The sequence below is a fragment of the Mustela lutreola genome, chromosome 11, assembly GCF_030435805.1.
Source record: "Mustela lutreola isolate mMusLut2 chromosome 11, mMusLut2.pri, whole genome shotgun sequence".
Taxonomy (NCBI): Eukaryota; Metazoa; Chordata; class Mammalia; order Carnivora; family Mustelidae; genus Mustela; species Mustela lutreola.
The window spans coordinates 35,905,894-35,931,336 of NC_081300.1; the positions used below are offsets into that span (position 1 = coordinate 35,905,894).

The following is a 25,443-nucleotide window of genomic DNA, read 5'->3' on the forward strand; positions in this document are numbered from 1 at the left end:
AGTGGAGAAGCTAGGGACAGAGCATAAATATAAGCTTGGGTCTGACCTGACCTGGGTAAGCCCACGAATGCTTTTCTTTGCACTGTTGAACCATGTTCCATCTCTGATCGCCGTGTGCTTAATATCTAAAAAAATACGTTTCCAATAGCAGGGGGTCCACACAAAGGGAATTCTGTTCATTCTCCATCCTATTTCGAACATGTTAAAAATGGGAGTCTGCCTCCAGCGGACATGCCCACCTTGATGGAATAGTGGGTGTGACTACTTACCCCGTTTGGTGTCCACAGCAGAGACAGCCTGGATCAGAAGAGGTGCATTCGACTCAGAGTACTCCACAAACACGAGCAGCAGCTTCAGGGCTGTCTTCACCACCAGCCGGAACTGCCCAGAGAACAGAAGAGCATCAAGCAGCTGTGGACGCCTGCGGGCACCCGAAGGCAGGCTGGCCCCCCGCACTTGCTTTGGCCTGGGGAATCTCTTCTTGGTGGGCACACTGATTCCTTTGCCGGATACGTCAGGAGTAGGAATTAATATTAGCTCCATTGCACAGATCAGGAAACTGAGGCACAGACTATCCTGCCCACAGCCGGAAACAGAACCAGAATTCGAACCCAGGGCCACTGGCTGCAGAGCTCATACCCTGGGGTCTCTTGACAGATAAGGTAGCCCTTCCCATGGCAGGGGCTTCGTTTTATCCAGAGGAGAAAGCTGTGAGGTAGGAACCATCACAACTCTCATTTTTCCGGTAAGGAAGCAGGCGCAGCAAGGTAAAGGACTTGCCCAAAGCCACACCACGGAGCTGAGGGAAGCAGGAATCTGAACCAAGTCCCGTCCTGCCGGGCCCAGGGCACAGCATTCGTGAGGAGCCACCCACAGCCCAGGGACCTCCTGTCACACAGGCTGCAGGTTACACACCCAGAGAAATCCCTGAGCCTCTCAGCTGAAGCTTCACCAGCCCTGGGGGGTATCTGTGGCAGCCTTGGGGGAGGGGGTTTTCTAGGTCACCCCCCCTCCCCATTCCCCCAGGTGATGCTGCCACAATTCACTTCGTTATCTATAGTCTCCCTTCCCAGACCTCCACCTGCCAAGAACCTCCTCCCAAAGGAACTCACCCACCAACTGTCTCCTGGAAATGGGTTCGAATTATGCATCTGAGAAAGGAGGAGCTTACTCTGGGCTACCATCCCGCCCTTGTCATTTGCTTGGCAATGTCCCACCCCGCATAAAGTAACACCTTCGGGAAGTGGGGGTGCTATTCTGCATCATGGCAGGACCCAGAACCTCGTTTGGCGTGGAGTGGGCTCTGCAAGCTTTGCTCCCTGAATGAATGAGTGAGTTAGTGACCAGTCAGTGCACGACCCCTTATCTCCATCTCCTTGGTCATGCGGAATCAGCTCCAGGTTCTCCATCTGCAACCCATGGAAAACCAGGGCCTCCCGGAGGTGACAACTCACAGCAAAACACTAGGGACACTTGCAGATTTCACAAAGACCTTGGAGCACACCCCACAGTGAACAGTATCAAAACATCCCCCGTATGAGGTCATCTCCCCAACGTCATGGAAACACGTCGACTCGACCCCTTGCCCTTGCTCCTCTGGCATACTTCCCTACTCATCTCTCTTCTCCTTGACTCCACATCCCTCTCCAGCCACTGCCTTGGCTCTCAGCTCCCTTTTACAGAAAAACTCCTCCAAAGGATTGCCCCACTCTCTGGCTCCTCTTCCTCACTTCCCACAGACTCCTCGACCCCACCTGACAGAGCTTACATCACCATGGAGCAAATTAAATTTCTCCTCGTAGCGTTGCCAATGGCCTCCATGTTGTCAAATCCAATGGCTGCTTCTCTGCTCACGGCAGGCTGCAGCAGCACAGGACACAATCGCTCCCTCCAAGAACAGTTTCCTGTCACCATGGCTGAACCCAGTCTCCGACCCGAGGGTCCACTTCTTTGCTGGGTCCTTCCAGGGTGCTCGACCTTTACGTGGGGGAAGGCCTTAGCGTTCACTCCTGCATTTTTTCCTTCTCTTTCCATATCCTCTCTCTAGGTGTATCCAACCAGTCTCTTGGGTTTAAATTCTATCTATGGCTCAAAGGCCTGACCAAGCTTCTGGGCTCTGACTCCCACATGACCCCTGACATCGCTACTCATACGCTAACAAGCACCTCGAATTCAGGCGGCCAGAAGAGAACCCTTGATCCCCAGGTGCTCATTCCGTCCCCCTGCCATTCCAGCCCGTTCCCTCCACTCCCCGTGTCAGCGCCAGGTCCCGCCATACACTGAGCGGCCATGGCGGGTAACCCTGCACTTCTCTCACCGGGGCCCCTCCACAATCATAATGAGGACAAGGAGCACCTTGGGCTTCCGTGCTTACCACCCCGAAAACGGAATTCTTTAGAGGGCTCTAAGCTCTTTAGAGGGTTTTTACCTGCATAACTTGAGCCCCGCATTCAGTCCTCTGCTCCCAAACTAGGAACAGACTGAATTCCAGAGTATTTTTTTCACCCACAAGGTTGGGGGTAGAGGGGGAAGGCAAGCCATAATGAACTGTTCTATCTTTGTATGTTTAGAGCCGTAGACAGTTCTTCAAGTAAATAAAACAACCAGCAAGCCCGGGCAACTTCCTCCGTGGGCGGACTATTACGAAGTACGTTAAGCCTTCTCAATGCCTTCCTGGGCAAGATCCTGGCTGGTGCCCACCCCACTCCTCCCATGAGCTGGTCTCAGCGGGGGGCCCCCCTAGTGCCCCTCTCCTCAAGGTTCTTTCTGGGCATCTCTGTGGTCACAAGATCTTGGGCAACACAGTCCCAGGGATTTGCTGTTTTCCAGCAAAGTCTCTTTTTATTGGTCTCAACATGTCTATTCATGTCTGCTTCTCCTTTGCTGTAGAGGTTCTGTTTGGAGCACTTTTGGCATTGTATTTTTATTAAAAAAAAAAAAAAAATCCCAAACTCTTCTGCTTCATGATTTTAGGCTTCTATCGAGTCTAAGTTTACATTTACGTGTGTTTGGAAGCCTTACTATCTGAAATTAACAAACATGTTGGATAGTTAAACTACTTTAGAAAAAAGAGCAGAACGTGAATTTATGGAAATGCATGGTACTAATTGCAAGCATGTCCTAACTAATCATCAAATATGTCCAGCAGGACTCCTCCCCAGAAATACCTTATTAGCATTACTGTAGAGACTTGAAAGTAATAAAAGCACATTACTTTAAAAAGGTTTCTACATCAACCCTTATTTATACAGAAATCATTTAATTTGATGCCCACAAGTATCTGGAATGCAGTCAAAACCCTCCAGAGCCTTGGAACAGCCACAGCGGAGGCCACACACCCATTCCTCCAAGTCCAAACACGCTGCTCATCGCAAAGCTCTTAAAAATCCGCATTTGGAGCCATCGTGCTGATCTGAGACCCATTCTAATAGGAATGGCGAAGGAGGTTGCCAGCCTGTGTCCACTGGGAAGGGACAAACCACAGGACAGTGACAGACTGGAGAGGCAGGGCCCGCATGGCAGCAAGAGGAAGGACCACAAATGAGGAAGGTGGGGGCGAGCTGCACAGGGGACAGCACACACCCCACGGCCCAGCTCTGCCACTGAAGGCTCCTCCAAGGGACAAGGCACTGTCCCTCCAAGGTGAACTGTTAGATTTTCAGCTCTGCCCGGGGCTCCCTCATGTTCTAATGACAGGTTTCACTGCCATGACTTACAGGCTCCAACACAGGCCCATCTGTCTGCACCGAAGGAAAGTCCGTAGGAATCAATTCTCATTCTGAAAGTACATGGATCACATGAGAACAGAGAGCGACCAGTCATAAAACAGTTCAGGGAGTACAGGGCAAAAAGGAGTCAGTCTCAGAAGCAGTGGCACAAGGCCAAATAGGCAAATCCCTCCCGTCTGGAGGGTTCTGAGTGGCCACCTGCTAAAGACACTGCAGAAGAAATTCAGAACCTGGATGGTGGTAGATGGCTGACCCCTTTTAAGGTCCCTCCCATCCCAAGAGGCTGTGCTACTGCTTTCAACAACTTCAAGTGCTTTCCAGACAGCCAGCATCCATCAGGGTTCTTTGAGGGGCTAACAAACCCGTGGTGCTGGCTTCACGGAGATGGTCATCTCGCTGCTGAGACAGCGCTGAGTGTACCTCCACACACCACAACTAGTGTTCTCTGTACGAGAAGCCCTCCAAACCAGGCTGCTGAGGACAGAGAGCAGTTGCCAGTGGGCAGGAAGCTTCAGTAGAACAGGCGTGGAGCTGATCCAGCTGCGGGCTCCCATGGAAGAGAAAAGCCCAAGTGACAGCCCTCAGGTCTGCGCTCCCACAGATAATGCCACTTCCTGTGGGCTAGAGGAAACACGTGGGGTCCAGATTCAGCCTTGGAGCCACACGTTCCCTGCCTTACATGTAATTACATTCTAGGGAATACTAGTATTCTATTTTAACACTAGTCCATTATAATAAATTATGCTTTATATTGCCCTAAAACATGTAGCTAAATCACAGTATTTAACGGGACTCCGAGACAACCCCTTTGTTATGAGGGCAGGGCAAGAACGTGCAGCCAGCTGCGAAGTGTGTTTCTCTTAAGTGTTTAGCACACTTCGGGGGGCCACTAGGCTGGGTTTTCCTTTCTGTTGCAGCTATCATTTTGCACTCCGATCTTACTCAGAGAGGCCATGAGTCTTCAGAGGAACAGAGATGCTTTTGACCAAAGGATGCAATATTTGTTGGGTCAAGCCTCAGTCTGGGGACTGAGCCTCCAGATTCCATAAACAGCGTAGGGATCTGATGTCACCTCCGTGCCAGGGAGGCTGAGCCCGAGTGAGGGGAGGCAAGATGCCGACAACATAGCACTCTGCCTTTTTTATTTATTTATTTATTTATTTATTTATTTTTCAATTTTCTGGTCCAACCCACAGTAAGAGTGTGGCCTCGGCTGGTACAGAACCGGGTATCTGGGTTTTAAATAAAATGTAACTACCAGGGACGCCTGGGTGGCTCAGTTGGTTAAGCGGCTGCCTTCGGCTCAGGTTGTGATCCCGGCGTCCTGGGATCGAGTCCCACGTCGGGATCCTTGCTCTGCGGGGAGCCTGCTTCTCCCTCTGACTCTGCCTGCCACTCTGTCTGCCTGTGCTTGCTGTCTCTCTCTCTGACAAATAAATAAATAAAAAATCTTAAAAAAAAAAAAATTAAAAAAAAAAATGTAACTACCAGATGTATGGAAAAGGAATAAAAGCCAGTTTCTGAATAATCTTGCACATTAGAGCAAACTGGAACTCCCTTCATGTTTTATTGTACTTAGAGAAACACGGGAACTATACTTAGAAGGTCAAATATGCTGCTTATTAAGAAGAAACAAAAGTATTCCAAAAAAAATCTCCGAATTCCTACTCTTCTTCTAAAAATTCAACAAGCATAAAAAGAAAACAATTTCCAAACCTCAGGATTTAAATTACAAAGAAAGTTAGAAAAACATGCTTCATTCTATTTGTTTCATTTTCCACTAAAATGTATAAATATATGTTCTAGAAGTGGATGCTGGTTATTAAAGCTGAATTAGAAATTGGTAAGGTAGCTGACATAAGGCTTTGCCACACTGTTCACCAGCTTACCAGAACTAAGAATATACTGAGTATTTTAACAACAGCAAAGAGCCAAGTGACTAAAGACCCTTACTTTTAAGACCTTCTCGTTTAAATTCTTTATTCCAATGACATATCCTTAAGCTCAGAATTCCTGAGCTCAGAACGGGCCCTGAAGCATTTGTAACTGCTTATCCAACAGTCTAACAGATGCCTCAGACCCTGAGTCTATCCCATTTGAAGACACTGTCTGCAAAATGAGATAGGTTTGGTCAGAATTCAAGTGTGGGCCCAACAGATGACATGAGTACAGAACTCTGGGCTGTGGCTTTGCAGGTACCTGGTGTGGGGGGTGAGGGGAGGAGCACAGAGACCAGGTGTGGCACATCTGCCAGGACTGGAAGTCACCTGCCCCAAAGCCATGTGCTGTGGCCTCAGGGCCTGATGGCCAACCTGCTTATGACCTGACAGAATTTGCAGAAAGGGAACCAAACTACATTTGTGATTTAGGTAGTAGCCAAGTATGAGTCTGGGAAGCCCTTAAGCGTTTACTAGTTAGTGGAGAGGACACCTTGCAGGACGGAACATATGGCAGAGTTTTTGGTAATGCTTAAATATCATCATAATATAAAATGTTACAAATGAATATTTTCTATTGAGATAAAATTCTGGGGTTTAGCAGGAGGTTTGGATAAAAGTGGGTCAGGCCAGAAAATACCCACTTTGCTAACTTTCCTTTAGGACTCTTCATGTAATTATGAGGAATTTGTTGGTAACAGGTAAGACAGGTCCAATCTGTTATTGTGAACTAAGGAATACGAAACACCTCTGCACTTAGCCACTACCTTGGAGACCATGCTGGTAATATTTACAACATAAAGGTGAGAAATCAGCAAGGTTGGGTCCTCCTTATCTGGTTAGTGACATCCCCATTCTCAGATGCAAAGTCCTGTGTTCTAGAAGGCTACCCAACGTGTCCCACGACTCATTTCTGAAGAAACTCAAAGGAAAACACAAAGGCAAATTGAATTCTTTCCACCGTACTAGAAGGAACCCCATCTTTCCCTATGGTGTAAAACCTTAAGCCTTGGGGAAATGAGACAAATATGTTCTTATGAGCTAGATTCCAGGCTAAAGAGCTTTCCTAAAGGAATCATGAGCCCTGGAAACCTGACAGAGGACAACTAAGCCTAAGGGATGGCACATGTGAATTCATGAGAGGTTGACAGCTTAGGGTGGGTGGAGGAGGGCTGGCAGGTGAGCCCTGGCAGGTGGGAGCCGTTGAGCAGTGCCATGAAGGCATCCCTGAGCCTGCAGGGCCACTCCCAGACCGGCTCCCACGAAGCCTATGCTTCGTTGGGTTCCCCTGCCCATCCAGCTCCCCTAGAGCACTCTGTGCTGAGGAACCGTGCACAGGCTCCCCTAGGGTTTCTGAATCCTCCCAAATATTCTTATTAGAACCACCTGTTTCTAGCCTCTTCAGTTGCCCAAACACAGCAGCTAGTCTTCAACCCAAGGTCCTACCAGATCAAAAGGGTCACAGTCCCACCCCCTGCTCCGGTTTCATGGGGATCTTGCCTACGTCAACTAGTAAGGTACTATCCTCGTTTATCAACAAGCCTCCTGAGAGTTATGGTTCCTACCACAAATCAGCTCCCTGCAGTGGATCATCTCAGAGGAGACTGAATGAGCTCCTGTCCAGCCCTGTGTCTGGAGACCCATCCTGGACCATAGGGTCCCCTCAGCCTCCTGGCTCCTATAAGGTCTGGTTCGAATCTCTGGTCTCTCCCTCTGACATCTTCCTAAAATAATATCAAGTGAAATTATTTCTTCTCTTCTTTTTTTTTCTTTTTCTTCCACTGAGATTATCCTCAGATGAGGCATCCAAGGGATCACATAAATCTATGTAGAAGTATTTATCTTAAGTATCCTAAGTATCTTCAATCTATATAGAAGTATTTCAGGTGATTTTGACATTTTTTGTATTTCTAAAGTTTTATACGAAGAGAATATTACTGTTTTTTTTTTAAGAGGGAAAATTTTTTTTAAGACTATTTATTGGGGCGCCTGGGTGGCGCAGTGGGTTAAAGCCTCTGTCTTCGGCTCAGGTCACGATCTCAGGGTCCTGGGATTGAGCCCCGCATCAGGCTCTCTGCTCAGCGGGGAGCCTGCTTCCTCCTCTCTCTCTGCCTGCCTCTCTGCATACTTGTGATCTCTGTCCAATAAATTTTTTTTTTTAAAAAGGACTTTATTTATTTATTGGACAGAGAGAGTGAGAGAGCACAAGCAGGGCAGACAGTGGAGAGAGAGAGGGAGAAGCAGACCCCCCACCAAGCAGAGAGACCAATGTGGGGCTTGATCCCCAAACCTCAGGACCATGACCTAAGCCGAAAGCAGATGCCCAATCATCTGAGCCACCCAGGTGCCCCGTGACTATTACATGTTTGATCATGACAAAAATCATTGAAAGCTCTAAAAACCCCAAGTCCCCACCCCTGCTATCAAGAAACTAAGCAAGCAACAGAACCAGATTTAACTCAGTGTTACAATTCTATAAATCACACCAATCAATATGTTAAAAACTCCCATGGAAAAGGGGGACAAGGTGCATCAACAGATGAGAAATTTCAGGGGAGGGAAACTAGAAAGGGTCAGATGTTAGAAACAAATGTATGTTAGAAACAAAAAGCACTGTAAAAGAGATGAAGAACGTATTTCCCAAGTTCATCCGGAAGACTCACACAGCTGAGCAAAGAATAGGTTAACTTGATAAGTCAACAGAAATGGCCCAAAATGCAACAGAGGAAAAGAGAGTGAATCAGTTTTAGCCATGCAAAGCATATTTTTATGTCAATCACAGGCAACATTTTAAGAGCCTAAAACTTCCTCTTCCTGGACAGAAGCCAGATGTAAGGACATCTTAACTAGCGTCCTTCTGAAGGTAAAATGATTCTAATGAAGGCGCACAATCCTCATTTCCTCATGTGCGGATCCAAAGATGCAGAGATTAAAAACCTTGGAAAATTCTGCACCTCAAACAATGGTATGTCAGATGTTCCCCTAGAGTGAGAACAGGAATCCAGATAATGACTTCTCAACATGGCAACTCTATTTCAGTTTTTACACTTGAACCTGTTAATGAACATGATCCCTCATGATGCTAAGAAGTGAGCAGAATATTTGCCGTCCTGAGATTTTACAAGGTAGACACCTCAAACAAGGCAAAGTCCCAATTTTCAGAAAATGGATTACCAATGAAGTAGAAAATTGATATCCCCCACTTTTTTAAACCCTGTATTGATCCCTGGCAATGTGCTCTGAAGGCTTTCTGGATGAATGTCTTATAAGCACTTAGAAAAAAGAAGGAAATCCCTGGGACCAGCAGTTTCCAGGTGAGCAGGTTCTGGCAAGCAGAGCCTACCTCCCTTTTCAAAACAGGAAGCTGGTAGGAGTTGTGGGGAAAGAGAGGTTAGCTCACAACACAGGGCGCTTGTGTGCAGACACAGTAATCAGTGGTTTATATATTCTTCACTATTATTTCCTTTCCCATTTTACAGATTATTATCCTCATTCTATAGATGAAAAAACAATCCACCCAAAGGATCACACAGGTGTATCTGGTCTCAGAGAACTGCGCTTACCTGCAGATGCAGCGCAACTAGACTTTGGCCTTAGAACTCCATGAAGAAATGAGGCTGGATGATCAGAGTCTGGTGCCTTCCACTAACTGCACCAAAACGGCCCTAAAATGACTGAAAAGTGTCATCCTGCAAGCTTATGCATTCCTTGCCTATATCAAAATTTTGGTGAATGACAAATAAGCTCTGCTTATTAAATGTATGTTAAATAAAACTAGAATTAACAACTTACGGAATATATGGCCAAAAGAAAATGCAAATTAATCTTGAGGCTGGAACTCTGACCTGGTATCAACAGGAACAAACACAAAGGCCTGCATTTAGGTGGAAATCACAGAGATGCAGAATGAAAGAAACTAGCAAATAAGGATGTATAAGAAAAACAAAAACAAAACTCCTGGGAGGTTTAGGGCATTATCAGTCTAATGTGAGCCAGCACCCAGGGCTGTTGCGGAAAAGCCTCAAGAATCAGTGCAGTGGATCATCTCAGAGGAGTGAGATCCGTGGAAGAAGGATGCTGTATCCAGTGTTCTGAGGAATTGCAAATTATGTTGTCAAGGACTATCTGCGGATGCCATCAAGCTTAGCTTGGACAGGATGACATGATAATGACCTTTCAATGCTCAAAGAGCTTCTAGGGGGGAACTGAGGGTGTGTTGCTCCCAACAGTAGTGCACAGTGTTTGATTAATATCAGAAAGGTGGACGCAGGTCCCAGGAAGGAAGGCTTCCCACCCATTCCAGGGCCCAGCAATGGCGCCCCCTCTGCCTCTAAAAGGATCAGGAAGGAGGCTGGTGAATATCATGTCTTTAACTGGACTTTGCCATCTCCCCAAGGCCAGGGTTCTGTCTGATGCTCTGTAACTCAGAGAGAGCTTCCAGTCTCACTCCCCTGGGGGGCATCTGCACGAATCATACAGCAATGGCATGCCAATGACCTGAGACCACAGGGCTCTCTGCATCTCCTCTCCTCTTCTTGGAGCAATGGATACCATGGAGGCACTGTCTCAGCCCTCCTTGTGGACATGACCCTCACCTCAAAACCAGTGTGTCAAAGCCTTCCTGCCAAAGAATCCCAATATCCAACTTCTCTCTTCTCGCCAGAGGCCATACCAGACTCCTGGCTGCCCACACTCAAAACTGTGACCCTTTCACGCATCCATAAAGAGAAACCCAAACCTAAGAGGCTTTTCCAAAAAATGTCCCCATATTTCCATTATTCTGTTTCCACAGCAACTTGTGACCAGGTGTCACCATCTCACAATTCTGACAGTGTGCAAGCAGGCCTGTCCCCACCCACGACAAAAGAGGCCCAGAGATTGGTGATCGGCCCCCTGGGGCACAGCTGAGAAAAATTAGATTCCACAGCACGGACAGAAAAATGGAGACAGCAGGGTGAGCCAAAGTGGACAGTCGTCCAGAGAGTGCAGATTCCATGACGGCATCTGGAGGCATCCCTGGAGAACTCACGGGAGGTGGGGGGCCCTGGGGCCTCCCCGATGGGCCAGAAGGGGATCCACAGAGAGAGACAGACTTTCCGTGTTGGAGTGACACAAGGCCAGGCTGTACAAGCTGAATCATTTCACCTCAATTAATTAGACTTCCAGATGTATGCAGAAGAAAAAAACCCATGCTGGGTGAGTAGTCATGGGACGGACATGGGCTTCTTACCTCTGACTGGGGAGCTTAAAGATGGGCCTGTGTAAATATAATGAAACACTTTATTGAAAACCCTTTTTTTCCTCCCTTTCTTTTAAAAAAGTGATTATTTGGCTGCAATTGCCTCATTTTCTTCTCTGGCTAGGAGTCTCAAATATCTGCAAATATGCATTGCACAATGAGCCCCTGGCAGGCTGCAAAATCACATCTTGTTGCCTTTCATGGAAGGAAAATGAAGAATTATGAAAACAGAATGACAAAGTTTCTCTAACCCAAGATTTCATGCATCAGCTCTGTCCCTGTTTAAGGCAAAAGAACAGGATCTTAAGGCAAACCTTCTGGGTTCTGAGAAATCAGATTTAGTCAAAAGAAATCCCTAGGGCCTGATTTCTTAATGTGAATGGGGGAAAACCTATGTGTAAGAAGGGGATAGAGGCTTCCTTCTTAAGACCTAAGGGTTTCAGGTTGGTACAGCCATGCTTCTTGAAGATTCCTTGCTACCCAGGCATGGGGGTTGGGGGGAATGTCAGGGGACACCACCACTGTTTTGCAAATAAAAGGTGATATCATGAGAATTACAGCAAAGGTCAGTTTCATGACTGCTGCCACTGTTGACTTTCAACCACTGGCCCGGAACCGAGCACACCATGGGGAGCAGAGCGATACTTTCATCTGACATCACAGTAAGTGGACACGGGCAGCAGGTGTCCCCACAGTTCCCTCTCTCACAACACGGTAAGCTCCGAGGCTCAGGCTGATCATTGGCTCTATTTTCTCACCTTCACAGTGACCGGATCAGGGTTGGGCTCAGAAGCCAGAGACTATTAGGGATCCTCCTTTGGGAAATGAAAGATGGAGAACAAACCAGCACTGAATCCACAGCTGGGAAGGAAGAGATCACTCCACCCTAGACACAGAGCCCGGGGAGAGATGCCCAAGGTCACAAATACACGTGTGCTGAACAGGAAAAGGAGGCTGGGGAGGCGAATTCCTACACACTCATTCTTGAAGACTTTGAATTTTATGATTTCTCCATGTTATTTAGAAAGGCAATAAGGAAGTACTTTTTTTTTTTAAGATTTTATTATTTATTTGACAGAAAGAAAGAGAGAGAGAGAGCAAGAGAGAGAGAGAGTGTGCACACATGAACAAGGGTGAGGGGCAGAGGGAGAGGGAGAGGCAGACTCCCCACTAAACAGAGAGCCCTGTGCGGGGCTCTATCCCAGGACCCTGGGATCATGACCTGAGCTGAAGGCAGAGGCTTAATTGCCTGAGCCACCCAGGCACCCTAGGAGGTGTCCTTTCAATTCCCAAGAAACATCGACATGATGGTGTTGAAACACAGTACACTCGGAGCCCTCCTCTCATCTACTGAGCAGAGAAATGATTTCTGTTCGGCCTGTTTCCTTTTTCTCTTCTCTTTTTCTTGTCCTGCCCTGGGATCTCTCCTCTCACTTTTCTCCATCTCCCCCTTTATCTCGGTGCCTTTCTCTCTGCGTGCTCCCTTTCTTCCTCCCGTCCCATCACCTAGATTTTGCCTTCACTCTAGGCCCCTTCCTGCTGATGAGCCAAAAGGCTCTCACGTTTCCTACTTTACGTATGTTAGGGTTTTGTTTCCCTTTAGAAATAGGACTGGCTATTGGTGTTTTATCACAGTTGTAATAAAGCTACAAAGATTTCTTTTTCTGGAAGGAGGAGAGGGGCAACAGGAATGGGAGAGAGAATCCTAAGCAGGCTCCATACCCGGCGCAGAGCCCAACTCGGGCTTTGATCTCACTACCGCAAGATGAGGACTGGAGCCAAAATCTAGAGTCAAACGTTCAACAGACTGGGCCACCCAGACACCCTCAACGATTTCTTTGTCTACCACATATACCAAAAGTCCATTTCTACTGCAGAATCTCCTTCTATCTCCCTAGACTGTGGGGTCTTCAAAACCAACCAGAGAGCCTTGGAAAGAGAGCAGCTTCCAATAGAATATGAAGGTTGGGGAAGGCTCCCAGCATGAGGAAAGAACAGAAAACACTGAAATAAGAGAAAAGATATAAATCTTCCCTCAGCCTCGCTAAATCGACCAGGCAAAGCTGGCATTTCATTCAGCATCTAAGGTCTCCCACAGCAGGGTGTAAATAGAGTCATTTCTATTTTCCATAGAAAACAAAGCCAGAGAGAGAGAGAGAGAGAGAGAGAGAGAGAAAAGTTCGTCAGTCTTCTGAGAGAAACTATGTTATTTCTATTATGAAATGGGATGGGGAGATCTATCAACAGTAATATGAGGAAAAGGAACACTGAGAGGGAGATGTGAAGTGTCAACCATGGATCTGGGATCCAAGCAGTCCCGCATATCAGAGCCACACACAGAGAAAAGGCCCTCCCCACTCTACAAGGGCGCCATCACCAGGATTCTGGAAGTCTGTAGGGAACATAAACCTCAAACAGGATCCGTTCTCAAAGTCAAATCTGGGCTGAGCCCGCACTCCTGAGGTACAGCAGAGTCTTTGGGAAGCAGGTAATGGGAGAGGTCGGGCTAAGGAATGGGACTCGTCACCAGGAGCTAGAGGCTAGTGCACACCAGCCCTGACAGGTTTGCCAAAGTGGGTGTGGGAGCAAGTATGGGGATGGGGAACAGTCTGGGCTGCCCCCGTGCTCTCCAGGGACCCCCAGAACGTTATGTTGATTCTGTGATGTGTGGAAGTCAGGTTCAAGCCTCCATCCAGGCCCTCTAGACGCTGCTCTGCCTGACCACGTCACCGACCACACTCACGTGGATCTCCTCCGTGATGCCCCCACCCACCCTCACCCCAGATCTGACCACACTCCAGCCTGGCTTCACTTGCACCTGCTCCGAACAGGATCCCTTCTCACTCCTCCTCAATGGGAGGGGTCTCCCGTGGCCCCACAGGCAGACCCAGGGACGACCACACCGGAGCCTTGCCGCACCTCTGGTACGCCCCAAGCGAAGGGTAGATTTCCTTAGTGGCACAGTTCCAGAGCGTGTGGGCCTCAGGCCACATCCTGCCTGGATAAAGTCCGCACATGCCGAGATCCATGGGGGAAATGAGAGGGCTGTCCCTGCTACTTTCTCAGCTATGGATGGGGTAATGTTATTTATCTTATCACCGTCGTAGGTGGGTTAAAGGAGATAATGCTCATAAAGCCCCTTCCATGGCGCCTGGTCAACCTTCACTCAATGTCAATTACTTTTCTAACTATCATAGAGTTGAAAGGTGGCCTCACCTTTAACTACATACAGGAACAAGCATATACGTACATACATACAAAAATCTGTCCTTAAGTCACTGAACATACATGAAGATGAAACAGAGCAGCTAAGATTGATACTGTATCGATGATACAGTCTTTTAATTAAGCATTAAGAAACAGAGGTGCCAGAAGCACCCGATTAAAGCTTAAAAGAAAAAAACATAAAATGCGTTAAAAATTTCAAAAGGTTTTTGCAACTTGAGTGTGTTTTTATACATATAAAACAGTAGTCCTCAGTTGTACTGGTACAGGGCTTGGAACCAAGTGGAACAGGATTTCTTTCGCAAAACCATCTCAGAGAGGAGAATAAAAAGAAAGGTGTATGACATGCAAACTAAATAAAATGTTCAACTATAACCTTCTCTTACCTTTGACCCAATGAGAGTGTACAGCCACTGAATGGTTTCATTGTGGTTTATTACTCCATTCATCCCATCCACATACAACATAATCTGGCCCAAAGCTACAGAAGAGAAAAAAGGAAGAGACATTATAGTTTTACATGTACGTATAATCTTCAGGGAACATAATAATGTCAGCTGAGATCTTCATATGGTAAGCACACAGTGTGGCACGAACCAAACCTGATAGATTTCCTGAGCTCCAAGATTAGCTAAATCTCATCTCAGAGAGGAAGTGTTGACCATAGCAGTGGAAGCAAGGGCTATTCCTGGTGTCTGGAAGATGCAATTAAGGTACGAAATCTAGTGATTGTTGTCTCTGTGTATCTTGATGTATAAATGCATGTTTGTATGTTTCTATATCTGTGTGCAGTCCCAGACAGGGCAACCCTATCCCTCGGATGGTGTCTGGGTTGTGGCCTCCCACTGGGACCAAGAGGAAAAATCAAGTTTTTAAAAAGCAACCTGGAAGGCCTCAGATGCTATAGGACCATCCCGAGCTCATACAATTTTAATCCTTCAGGGAAGAGATAAATATGTGTTTTATTATTTGCAATTCCTTTAAAAGACTTTTCAGATTTAAAAAAAGAAATGTCAGAAAGCATGAGAAAAATCATTTGTCAGACACCAAGTCCCAGATTCCTACTTAAGCAAACGATAGTCATTATGTATTATCTTTATTCACCAGAAAGAAAATACAGGTCATGTTACTACCTTTTTTAAAAAGATTATTAATTCTAATTTTTTAGTTCCCTTAATTTAAAAACACCATTTGGATACTAGATAATGAACAAACAGAAGTTACATATGCTGAATAGGTCCTTAAATCATGTGTGACCTCCCAAATCTTCTTTCACCCATAATTAATTGGCATAGGATTGACATTTTTAAGCAACATTTTGGTTCCTGGTCACATAGGACATCTCATTGCAGAAAACTGGTAAACACAGAAGAGTGAAAATAACTCATGATCCCATAATTTAAGGATAATCATTCTTAATATATGAATCTCTCTTCCATTCTTTTATTATATACACTCATGCACATACACATTTATACATAGATCATAGGAAAATGGGGCCGAATGAAAATAGTAAAACACAAAATAGTGAGTAGACACTAACTCCAAGCATAGAAATATGTGATGTTAAAAAATACTTGTTATTTTAGCCAACAAAAGATCAAACAAAACCAATCATTGAGAAAAATGATGCCCTTAAATATGAAAAACTCAAAATTTTAAAATATCAAGCATTTTCTTGACATACAAAAAATTGCATTTTTGAAAATAGCAGATTCATATTCTATTTCATGGTGAAACACTGGAGATAGTCCTATTAAAATCAGGAAAAGTAAAAGAATGATGCCCATTAATTCCCATGATTATTTGTTACAGCATTTCAAGCAAATTTAAAAGACATAAAAATTAAAGGAAGGTAGGATGGTTGGAAATGAATACATACTATTGTCATCACTTGCAAGAAATGTAGACTCGGTTAAAAACTCATCTACAGAATTTACAAGGAAGAGATCACAATCATAATCACTTTCCCATCTTCATAAGAAAGATGGAATGTATAATGAAAACCAAGTTTAATGTAAAGCTATTATAGATAAACGGACATAGGAGAGCAAATATGATAAAGGTTTAAATAATTTATTATAAATAATTTATACATTGATAAGAAAATACTAAATGCCAAGAGAAAAAGTCAAAAGCATTTCATAAGAGATGACAAGCTAGTTTACAATAATACACAAATTTGTCCATCATCACTGTAATAAAAAATTAAAACAATGAGATAGCATTTTCAGTTAAATCACCAGAAGTATTTTTTCTTAAAGATTTTATTTATTTATTTGACAGAGAGAGAGACAGCAAGAGAGGGAACACAAGTTGGGGGAGGGGGAGAGAGAGAAGCAGGTTTCCCACTGAGCAGGGAGCCTAATGTGGGGGCTCGATCCCAGGGTCCTGGGATCATGACCTGAGCTGAAGGCAGATGCTTAACAACTGAGCTACCCAAGCGCCCCTCAGCAAAAGTATTTTTTAAAGAAATAATTAGGTATCAAATGCTAGGGAGTTAAACAAGTAACTTCACACATTATGGGTGGAAAGAAACTGATACAAATCCTATAAGAAGGCTACTTAGTGCTGTAATTGTTTTAAATTTTTTTCCATTTATTTAATGCCCACTGTGTGCCACATTCGGGGGGGTATTTTATATGCATTATTAATACAATAGCCCTCTGCAATGGGTATTTTTACCCCCACTTGACAGAAAAAAACAAAAACAGTAACAAGGCTCTGAATAGTACAGGAATGTACTCTAAAAACGCCAGTGATACCACGGGGGAGCCCACTTGAAACCAGGGTGGGCAGACTCCTTTATGCTAGTGCTGGGAGCCTGAAAGTCTTCTCCAAGCTCTTCTCTGTCATGATAATTTCGGGAATCCGTCCTAAGGAAATAACCCTAAGTGGGGGGGGGGGGGGGTAATGAAGCAGCAGCAAAGATAGTCACTGAAGTGTCACCTGTAATATTAAGATTAACTAGGACCTAAATACCTATCAAAGTTCTAGAACTCAGCTTTGGTAAATGACTACATATTATGTCCTAACCCATAAAATGTTTCTGATAATTAAAAAGTAGAGAATTACAAATATGACATTCTGCGATGAAACACGCAAATCTTCATGAATCGAAAGGAAAGAAAACACATGAAATAGTAAGCGATTGGGTATCTATTCTTTGAATCTTTTTTTTTCCATCATAGGCCTCAATTATGTCTATAATAGAAAAGTAAATAAATACACAAAAGGAACAAAATTAGACTGTGTAATACAAAGTTTTAGGAGTTCTTCTCAGTTTTCAGAATTTTTCCTAGCCTATCACTCTCAATGTGCTCCCCCCTTCCCTCAGGAAGTTACAGCCCCCACTTAGGGGAATAGCACCAAGAATTCAGTACTTTCTACCCCATTTTTCCCTTTCTCCCTCTCTTTCCTCCTCTCCCACTCAAAACAAACTGGCAAATCTCTAGGGAAGGGGAGTGTGCAACTCTGTCCTTTTCACATTCTAGTTCTGCCGCTGAAGAAGCAAATCCAGAGACAGATTTTAACCCCTGCCTCTAAATTAGCCTAAAGGCATGGGGGAGGCCATCCACTCTTCTGCCTTTGGAGCGGTGCCTCCTTTGGGAGGACTGGAATGTCCAGAAGGCCAAGGACTTGCTACAAAAGGCTGCCAACTGAGATTTAAAGCCAACTGGAATTTCTGTACGTTTTCTGTGACCAGCTTCCTTCCAAGATTCTATTCTTATCAACAGACCACACTGGAGGTAACTCGCCAGAAAGTTCATGTCTAATGGAATTCAAGATTCTGATCGCACCGATTTGTCCTATTTTGATCATCCAAAGCTTTCTCTCTACATCTTTTGTCCCCTAGCCCTAAGGCGGAAGCGTGGCTTCCTGTCAAATCCGCTGCAGACACAAGAGGGCGCTAAATAGATTTAAGTGGGTTAATATCGCGCCGGTTTAATCCCTGAAACCCGCCAACCTAAATGTGGACCCGTGAATAAAAGTCATACGGAAAGAAAAAGGAGAGGGCCTGGGTCACAGGAGCCATGAAAAGCAGTGATCAAAAGGAGGAGAAAGAGGAGGCTGTCGGAACAGAGTGGTGGGTAACAGGCTGGGTCTGAGAACAGACTGCCCAGAGCATCTGTTCTTCTGGCCCCAGGGAGACTTTTTTGCTCTAGGTATACGCGTGAATATCTGTGCCTCGCCTTCCTCATCTGGAAAGTAAGACAGTAATACTGCAGTATCTATTTCACAGGGGTGCTGTAGGGATTGAGTTAGAACAAGGACTGGCTCAGAGTACATGCTCAAGAATGGTAGTCCTATCGTCCACCTCAAGGCTGCAGATCCTTGTCTACAGAACAGAAGCACACACTGGAAGAATTTCAAAGACCCTGAGCGGGGGGAGCAGACCCTCTGCCTCAGGCCAAGTCATCAAAATGTTCTGTGTTTTTCTCTGAACATTTTGTAATTTTACTTCTTTAGATATAGGATCCCTTTGGGGTAAATTGTGTCAATTGTCAGGTGTGGACGGAGATTCTTTTTTTTTTTTCCCCCATACAGATGTCCAGTTGATCGAATACCTTCTGAAGAGCCTATTCTGTTTTTATTTCATTGCTTTTGCCAATTGGCAAAAAAAAAAAAAAAAAAAAAAAAAAAAATCAACAGGTTATTTTGTGGCGGGCGGGGGGGATCTCCTTCTGGATTCTCTGTTCCATTCATCTGTATATCCCTTCGCCAATACCACACTTTAGAGTAAGTCTTATAATCAGGTAGTATGATTCCGACAATTTCATTCCTTTTCAAAGTTGTTTTGGCTGTTCCTGTCCTTTGGCCTTTTTATATAAATTTTAGAAATAGCTTATCTAAATCTACTAAAAATCTTTCTGAAAGTATGAGAAATACATGAAGCCTATAGATAAACTTTGGGAACTGACGTGTTTGCTAGGTTGATTCTTCTACTCCATGAACCATTGTGTCCGTTAATTTATTTTTATTTATTTATTTATTGTAAAGATTTTATTTATTTGACAGAGATCACAAGTAGGCAGAGAGACAGGCAGAGAGAGAGGGGGAAGCAGGCTCCCTCCTTAGCAGAAAGCTCAATGCGGGGCTCGATCCCAGGACCCTGGGATCATGACCTGAGCTGAAGGCAGAGGCTTAACCCACTGAGCCACCCAGGTGCCCCCGTTAATTTATTTTTTTAAAAAGATTTTATTTATTTATTTGACAGACAGAGATCACAAGTAGGCAGAGAGGCAGGCAGAGAGAGGGGAGGAAGCAGGCTCCCTGCTGAGCAGAGAGCTCAATGTGATACAGGGCTCCATCTCAGGACCCTGGGATCATGACCTGAGCCGAAGGCAGAGGCTTTAACCCACTGAGCCATCCAGGCACCCGTGTCTGTTAATTTGAATCCTCTGATTGTTTTGATCAGTGCTTTGTAGTTTACAGATTCTGTATGTGACTTTATGCTAAATTTTAAGTCTTTCACACTTTTTGGAGTGATGAGGAATTATATTTTGAAAACTTTTCCATTCTCAACTGCTTATTACTAACATATAGAAATAAAATTAATTTTTGTGTGTAGACCTTGTATCCTGTAACTTTTTAAAATGTATTCTAGGGCTTTTTAGGTTTCATTTTTGTAGATTTTTGAGAACTTTCTACATAGATAGTAATGCTGTCTGTGACCAAGAACCATTTCATTTTTTCTTTCTCAAGTTATAACCTCCTTTGTCCTCCTTGCCTGACTGCAATAGTTAAGATTTTTAACACAAAATTCAACAGATGTAGTAAAAGTGGACATCCTTGCTTTTTCTCAGTAATTGGGGGAAGGCATTTTGTCTTCCACAATTATGATATTAGCTATGGATTTTTTTAACATCACCCTTCATCAAGGTGAAGAAGTTTCCCCCAATTTCTAGTTTGTTAAATTTTTTTAATAAGTGGATACTGAATTTTGTCAAATGTTTTTTTCTATTTCAACTAATATGATCATGTGGTTTTTTTCTTCACAGTGTGAATGTGGTAGGTTACAAAGAGTGAACTTCAGATATTTGAACCAACCTTGCATTCCCGCTTGGACCTCGTGCATTATTCTGATTACATGCTGCTGCATTTACTAATATTTGCTGAGGATTTTTGCTTTTATTTTTGCGTTTTGATTCATGAGATATATTGGCCTGTAGTGCCCTCTCTTTGTCTCATCTCCTATCATGGTAATTCTGGCCTCATAAAATGAAGCATTTGGGGAAGCATTCCCTCTGCTTCTGTTTGCTGGGAGAGATCATATAAAATGGGTTTTATTTTGTCTTTAAATATTTAGATTCACCGGGAAACTACTTGGGTCTGTAGATTCCTTTTTAAGAACACTGGTAACTGCAAATTCAATTTCTTTAGTAGACACTGTTAATAATAGTTAAAATAGAGCTAATCAGGTTATCCATTTCATGTTGTGGGAGCATTGGCAGTGTGTGGTTTTCAAGGAGTCGGTCCATTTCATCTAAGGTATCAATTTTATGTGCTTAGAATAGTTTATAGTATTCTATTACTCAGTTAATGTCTGTGAGGTCTGTCATGATATCCTCTCTTCATTCCAGATGTTGGCAAATAATGACTTTTTTTTCCCATCATCATCATTCCTGGTCATTTTTCATTTTAAAAAATTTATCTTTCTGTTTCACTGATTTCTTATTGTTTTTCTGTTTTCAATTTCACTAATTTCTACTCTATTATTTCTTTCCTTCTACTTGCTCTGGTTTTGCTCTTTTTTTTAATCCTGGTTTTTTAAGGTGAATGTTAGTATTATTTTTTTCTAGAATAAGCACATAATGCTAAAAATTTCCCTGAATGCATTAGTTCAACTGCATCTCATGGTTTCTGATCTTTTTATTTCTAATTTGTTCAAAATACTTTTTGATTTCCATTGGGAAGCTCTCTTCGACACAGGGGTGATTTAGAAGTATGCTGCTCAATTACTAAGCAGAATGAAATATTCCTATTTTCTTTGTTTTTTTGTAGTTTAATTCCATTATGGTCAGAAAACCTATCATATAGTTTTCTTTAAGTTTGCCATAGTCTTACAGCCCAGGAGGCAGTCCATCTTGGTAAATGTCTTATGTGTACTGGAAGAGCATGTGTACCCTACCATAGCTGGGCGGAGTCGCTAAGACACTCAGAGCTGGTTGGCTAGGGTGAGGGGGTGGGGTTGGTGGGCGCTGTTTAGTTCCTCTATCATAGCTTTGCTGATTTTCAGGCTACCAGTTCTGTGGATTACCAAAGAGAGGAATGTTCAAGTCTCCAGCTATAACTGACCATTTTTTACTTCTTATTTCAGTTAAGTTTTTGCTTTATGTATTTTGAAGGTCTACAGGTTTTTCTTTTCTGGGTGAATTGACGCCTTTCATCATTATAATATCCCTTGTTTGTCCTTTCTCTCTCTCTTTTTTTCTTTTTAACTTTATTATTATTTTTTTAAGATTTTACTTATTTATTTGACAGACAGAGATCACAGGTAGGCAGAGAGGCAGGCAGAGAGAGAGGAGGAAGCAGGCTCCCTGCAGAGCAGAGAGGCTGATGCAGGGCTCCATCCCAGGACCCTGGGATCACGATCTGAGCGAAGGCAGAGGCTTTAACCCACTGAGCCACCCAGGCGCCCCATCTTTTTTACTTTAAAGTCTACTTTATCGGATATTAACATGGCCTTCTTTTAATTAATGTTTGCATGGTATTATTTCTGTATCACATTGCTTTAAAACTACCTATAGTGTTATAATTAAAGTGGCTTTCTTATAGGCATTTAGCATTTAGTTGGGTCCTATGTTTTCATTTTGATTATCTCAGCCTTTTAATTGCCATGATTAAGCCAGTTATGTTTAATTATTGGTGCATCTAAGGTCAGGTTTATCATTTCCAAATCGTTTACTGAGCCCATCTAGTGAGCTTTTTATTTTGGTTATTATAGTTTTCATTCCTATATTTTCGATTTGGTTCTTCTTTAGATCTTCTGTGTCTTCCTTTGCTTAGATGTTCTATCTAAGTGTCACCCTTTCTTCCTGACGCATTTTTAGAATGGCTGCTTTAAAGTAGTTGAAAAATCTAATCTCTGTGTTGCCTTGGCACTGGGTTCTGTTGATTTATCTTTTCCCATGCAGGTTGAGATTTTCTAGTTTACTGTATGCCAAGTAATTCTGGACTGTTTCCTGGACACTCTGAAAATTCTAAGGCTCTGGGTTTTGTTTAAATTTTACAGAAAATGTTGACATTTTTGTCTAAGCCGACAATTAGCCTGGTTCAACTCAAGCCACAAGTTTTGACCTGCCTTTCATGGGCTCTGTTTCTAATGCCAGTTCTGTTTTCAAAGTTCTTACTGTGCTTTTTGGATTGATCCTGCATGGGCCCCATCCAGTTTGAAACTTGGACATGACCTACCTTGTTGCTGCATTTTCATGTTCTCCAGTAAACCGTGTAGGGTCAGATTCATGCACGTACAGTTTGTGGGAACCCAGGGCTCCTAAGAAAAAGTCTCCAGGTAACTTTCCTGAGCCTCACCTTCATCATCTCCCCGATACTTCCAGGCTCCCCGGGACTCCTCATCCTAGTCCTTTGGCCAGAACACTGGGCCATCATATACCCTATTCTGCCTCTTAGTTTCTGTGACTATGCCCTCATTTGGAGCCACGCTGTGGGGGGCCAAGGGAAGAAAACAACAGGTGTTCACCTGAACCCTCCCATGACCACAGTTCTCTCGGTGAGAAAGGCTATGCCTCCCTCCAAGCTTTAGGTGCTACAGAGGCCCCCATGGGTCACACATTGCTCTGGCTGTTCTCAGCCTGCCATTCCCTAGGGGCTGGGGTGCAATGTAACACAGAAAGAAATTAGAAACATGGGCCGCTTTTGTACCCTGAATGTTTGGAGACATTTTTTTCCTCCTACTTAAGCCAAAAGCAGAAGGCTTCCTCTGGAATGCTCTCCATCCACAGAAATGCCCACTTCTGGGTTTCAGGCTGATTGGAGTCCAGACCAGAGAATACAAGAAAAATGTTAAAAGTACCAGAAGTTCAATGCTATTTCAAAATCTAGACTCTTCCCCCGCATCTGCCACTTACTCTTCAGAGTTCTTGACTAGTGTTGACTAGCCCTGCGTGTTTACCCCAGGTTTACAGTCACATTTGATGGGAGAGACAGGGTCACTACTTCTCATTTCATCTAACCCAGAACCACATCTCCCCTCCCTCCTCCGCTTTTAGAGTAAGAACTGCAGCAGTGACACCACACGGAAAGTGGCCTGGAGAGAGGACGTCCTAGGAGGTGGAGGGTCTGGGGGAGTCATGTCCACCAGAACTTGACCTCTGCCCATAGTTAAACCCCATAGTTTTCAATCCTTTCCCTCTCCAACCTTTCTCCTCCTTCCCTCCTCCCTCATCTTTACTTTCTTTCCTTCCTCTTTTATTTTCCATCCTTTTTTTTTTTTTTAAAGCTAGAGGTCTTTTATTCCACGAACTCTTAAAAGGAATCCTAACATGATCAACAGATAATTCCCAGATGCTTCGCTAGATTTTGACTGCTTCCCCAACCTTAACACTGGATCCCCTATCCCACTCTGCCTCCTGCACACAGCACCGGGTCACCCAGGCTGGATACTGGAGCTCAGGTGCAAACCTGCATTTTCGAACACCCCTAGGGAGTTGTGAAATCAACCTAGTGATTCCAGACCAGCAAAAAAAAAAAAATATATATATATATATAGATATATATTTTTTTTCAGGAAACACAAGAGAAAATAGAGTACATTTCATTTATTCAGATAAGGACTGTTTTCATTCCATTATAAATAAATAGGAATTTGTTTTCCTGTAGGAGTCTAGCCACAAAAGTTTAGAATCTACTCTTCCAGACTCCTTCCCTTATCTTCCACCTCCATCCAATGAGTCACCTAATTACCTCAATTTGTCTTCTGAAACAGGCTGCAAATTCATCTTGTCTTCCATCACTGCCTCAGGTCCAGCTTCCATTGTATTTCTCGAATTACAGCCACTGCGGATCCCAGCTGGTGTCCCTACCTCAACTCCCACTCTTTAGCTTATCCAAGGTAGATGTTGTTACCACCCAATTTCCCAAAACATCAAACACATCAGCTGAAGCTGGAAAACCTTCCAGCTCCCTCCTACCTCAGGATGAGCCTGGGGCCCCTCACCTCCCAGCTCACCTGCTTGCCTTTCGCTTCTGGCCCAGATCCCCTGGGCTCCTGTGCCTCTCAACATTCTGCCACCATCGAAGGACTTCAACACTAAGCCCATCAACTCTGAATTCATTACCCATGCCTTGCATTTAAGAGAATATATAAAATACACATACATTCTAGAAACCAGAGCTAGATGTAATTTTTCTTTAAAAAAACAAAACAAAACAAAACAAAACAAAAAAAACTTACACCCCAAACACATGCAAGAAAACAGTTCCAAATCAGTTATTTGCCTGCTTGTTCATGTCCTTTCTTTGGCCAAAGATGCCAAAAATGCCATTGAAGAAGCTGGAAGGTAATTCCTTCCTGGCAGAATCACTCCAAATTTTTAAACAAAGAGCGCAAACATTGTTGCCCCATGTAGTCTTTTAATAAACCGTTCACCCATTCTTCCCTCTTATTTGATATTACAGTGACATTATAGGTCACAGGTGTTTAGCAAACACAGGTGTTCACAGAGCTTCAGGAGCTACATGACCTTCTTAGGGGAGTTCATACAATTTAGGCCCATGTATCTTAAATGCAGTGTTGTTGCTTTTGTTTAATGCCATTATAAGTAGGGATATAGCATGCGCTTTACTCTAAAACTGCTCTTTTATGTGCTAGAGAAGGCTTGGTTTGTAAACCAAGTATCCAGTTACATGCTGACCCTACAGTTCCATCATGAAACAAAAGACTCTGCCCACTGAAGTCAGAGTATTTCAATTTACTTTTCTACATCCCCTTCCTACTATTTTTTTTGGCATGTTTAGATAACTTTTCATTTTGATATAATCTCAAAATTACAAAAAAAAAATGTTATAGAAATAGCATAAGGAACCTTTCTTTAGTTGTATACATTTTACCCAAATTAAACATTTACATTGTATACTGTGTACTTTATCATTCTCTTTTCCTGAGACTTAAAATTTTTAAATAAAGAAATGGGTATATTTAAGTGTACATGATGATGGGACAGACATACGGTGAAATGATTACTACAGTCAAGCTAATTAACCTGTCTCCTCACATGGTTAATATATGTGTGTGGGGAGAGCACTTGAAACCTGCTCTCTTAGTCGATTTCAGGAAATTAACACAGGACTA

The 25,443-nt window shown here is 43.7% G+C and overlaps 1 protein-coding gene across 16 annotated transcripts in view; it reads right to left on the minus strand.

Annotated features, from left to right (window-relative positions):
* Positions 1-25,443, minus strand: part of FHOD3 (formin homology 2 domain containing 3) — a 458,821-nt gene that overhangs the window by 175,318 nt on the left and 258,060 nt on the right. For all 16 annotated transcript variants that reach the window (XM_059139157.1, XM_059139159.1, XM_059139160.1 and 13 more), the window contains exons 6-7: positions 14,516-14,610; positions 270-381 (exon numbers count right to left, since the gene is read on the minus strand). In XM_059139157.1, coding sequence (XP_058995140.1) covers positions 270-381; positions 14,516-14,610 — 207 coding nt within the window. The remainder of the gene's footprint in view (positions 1-269; positions 382-14,515; positions 14,611-25,443) is intronic.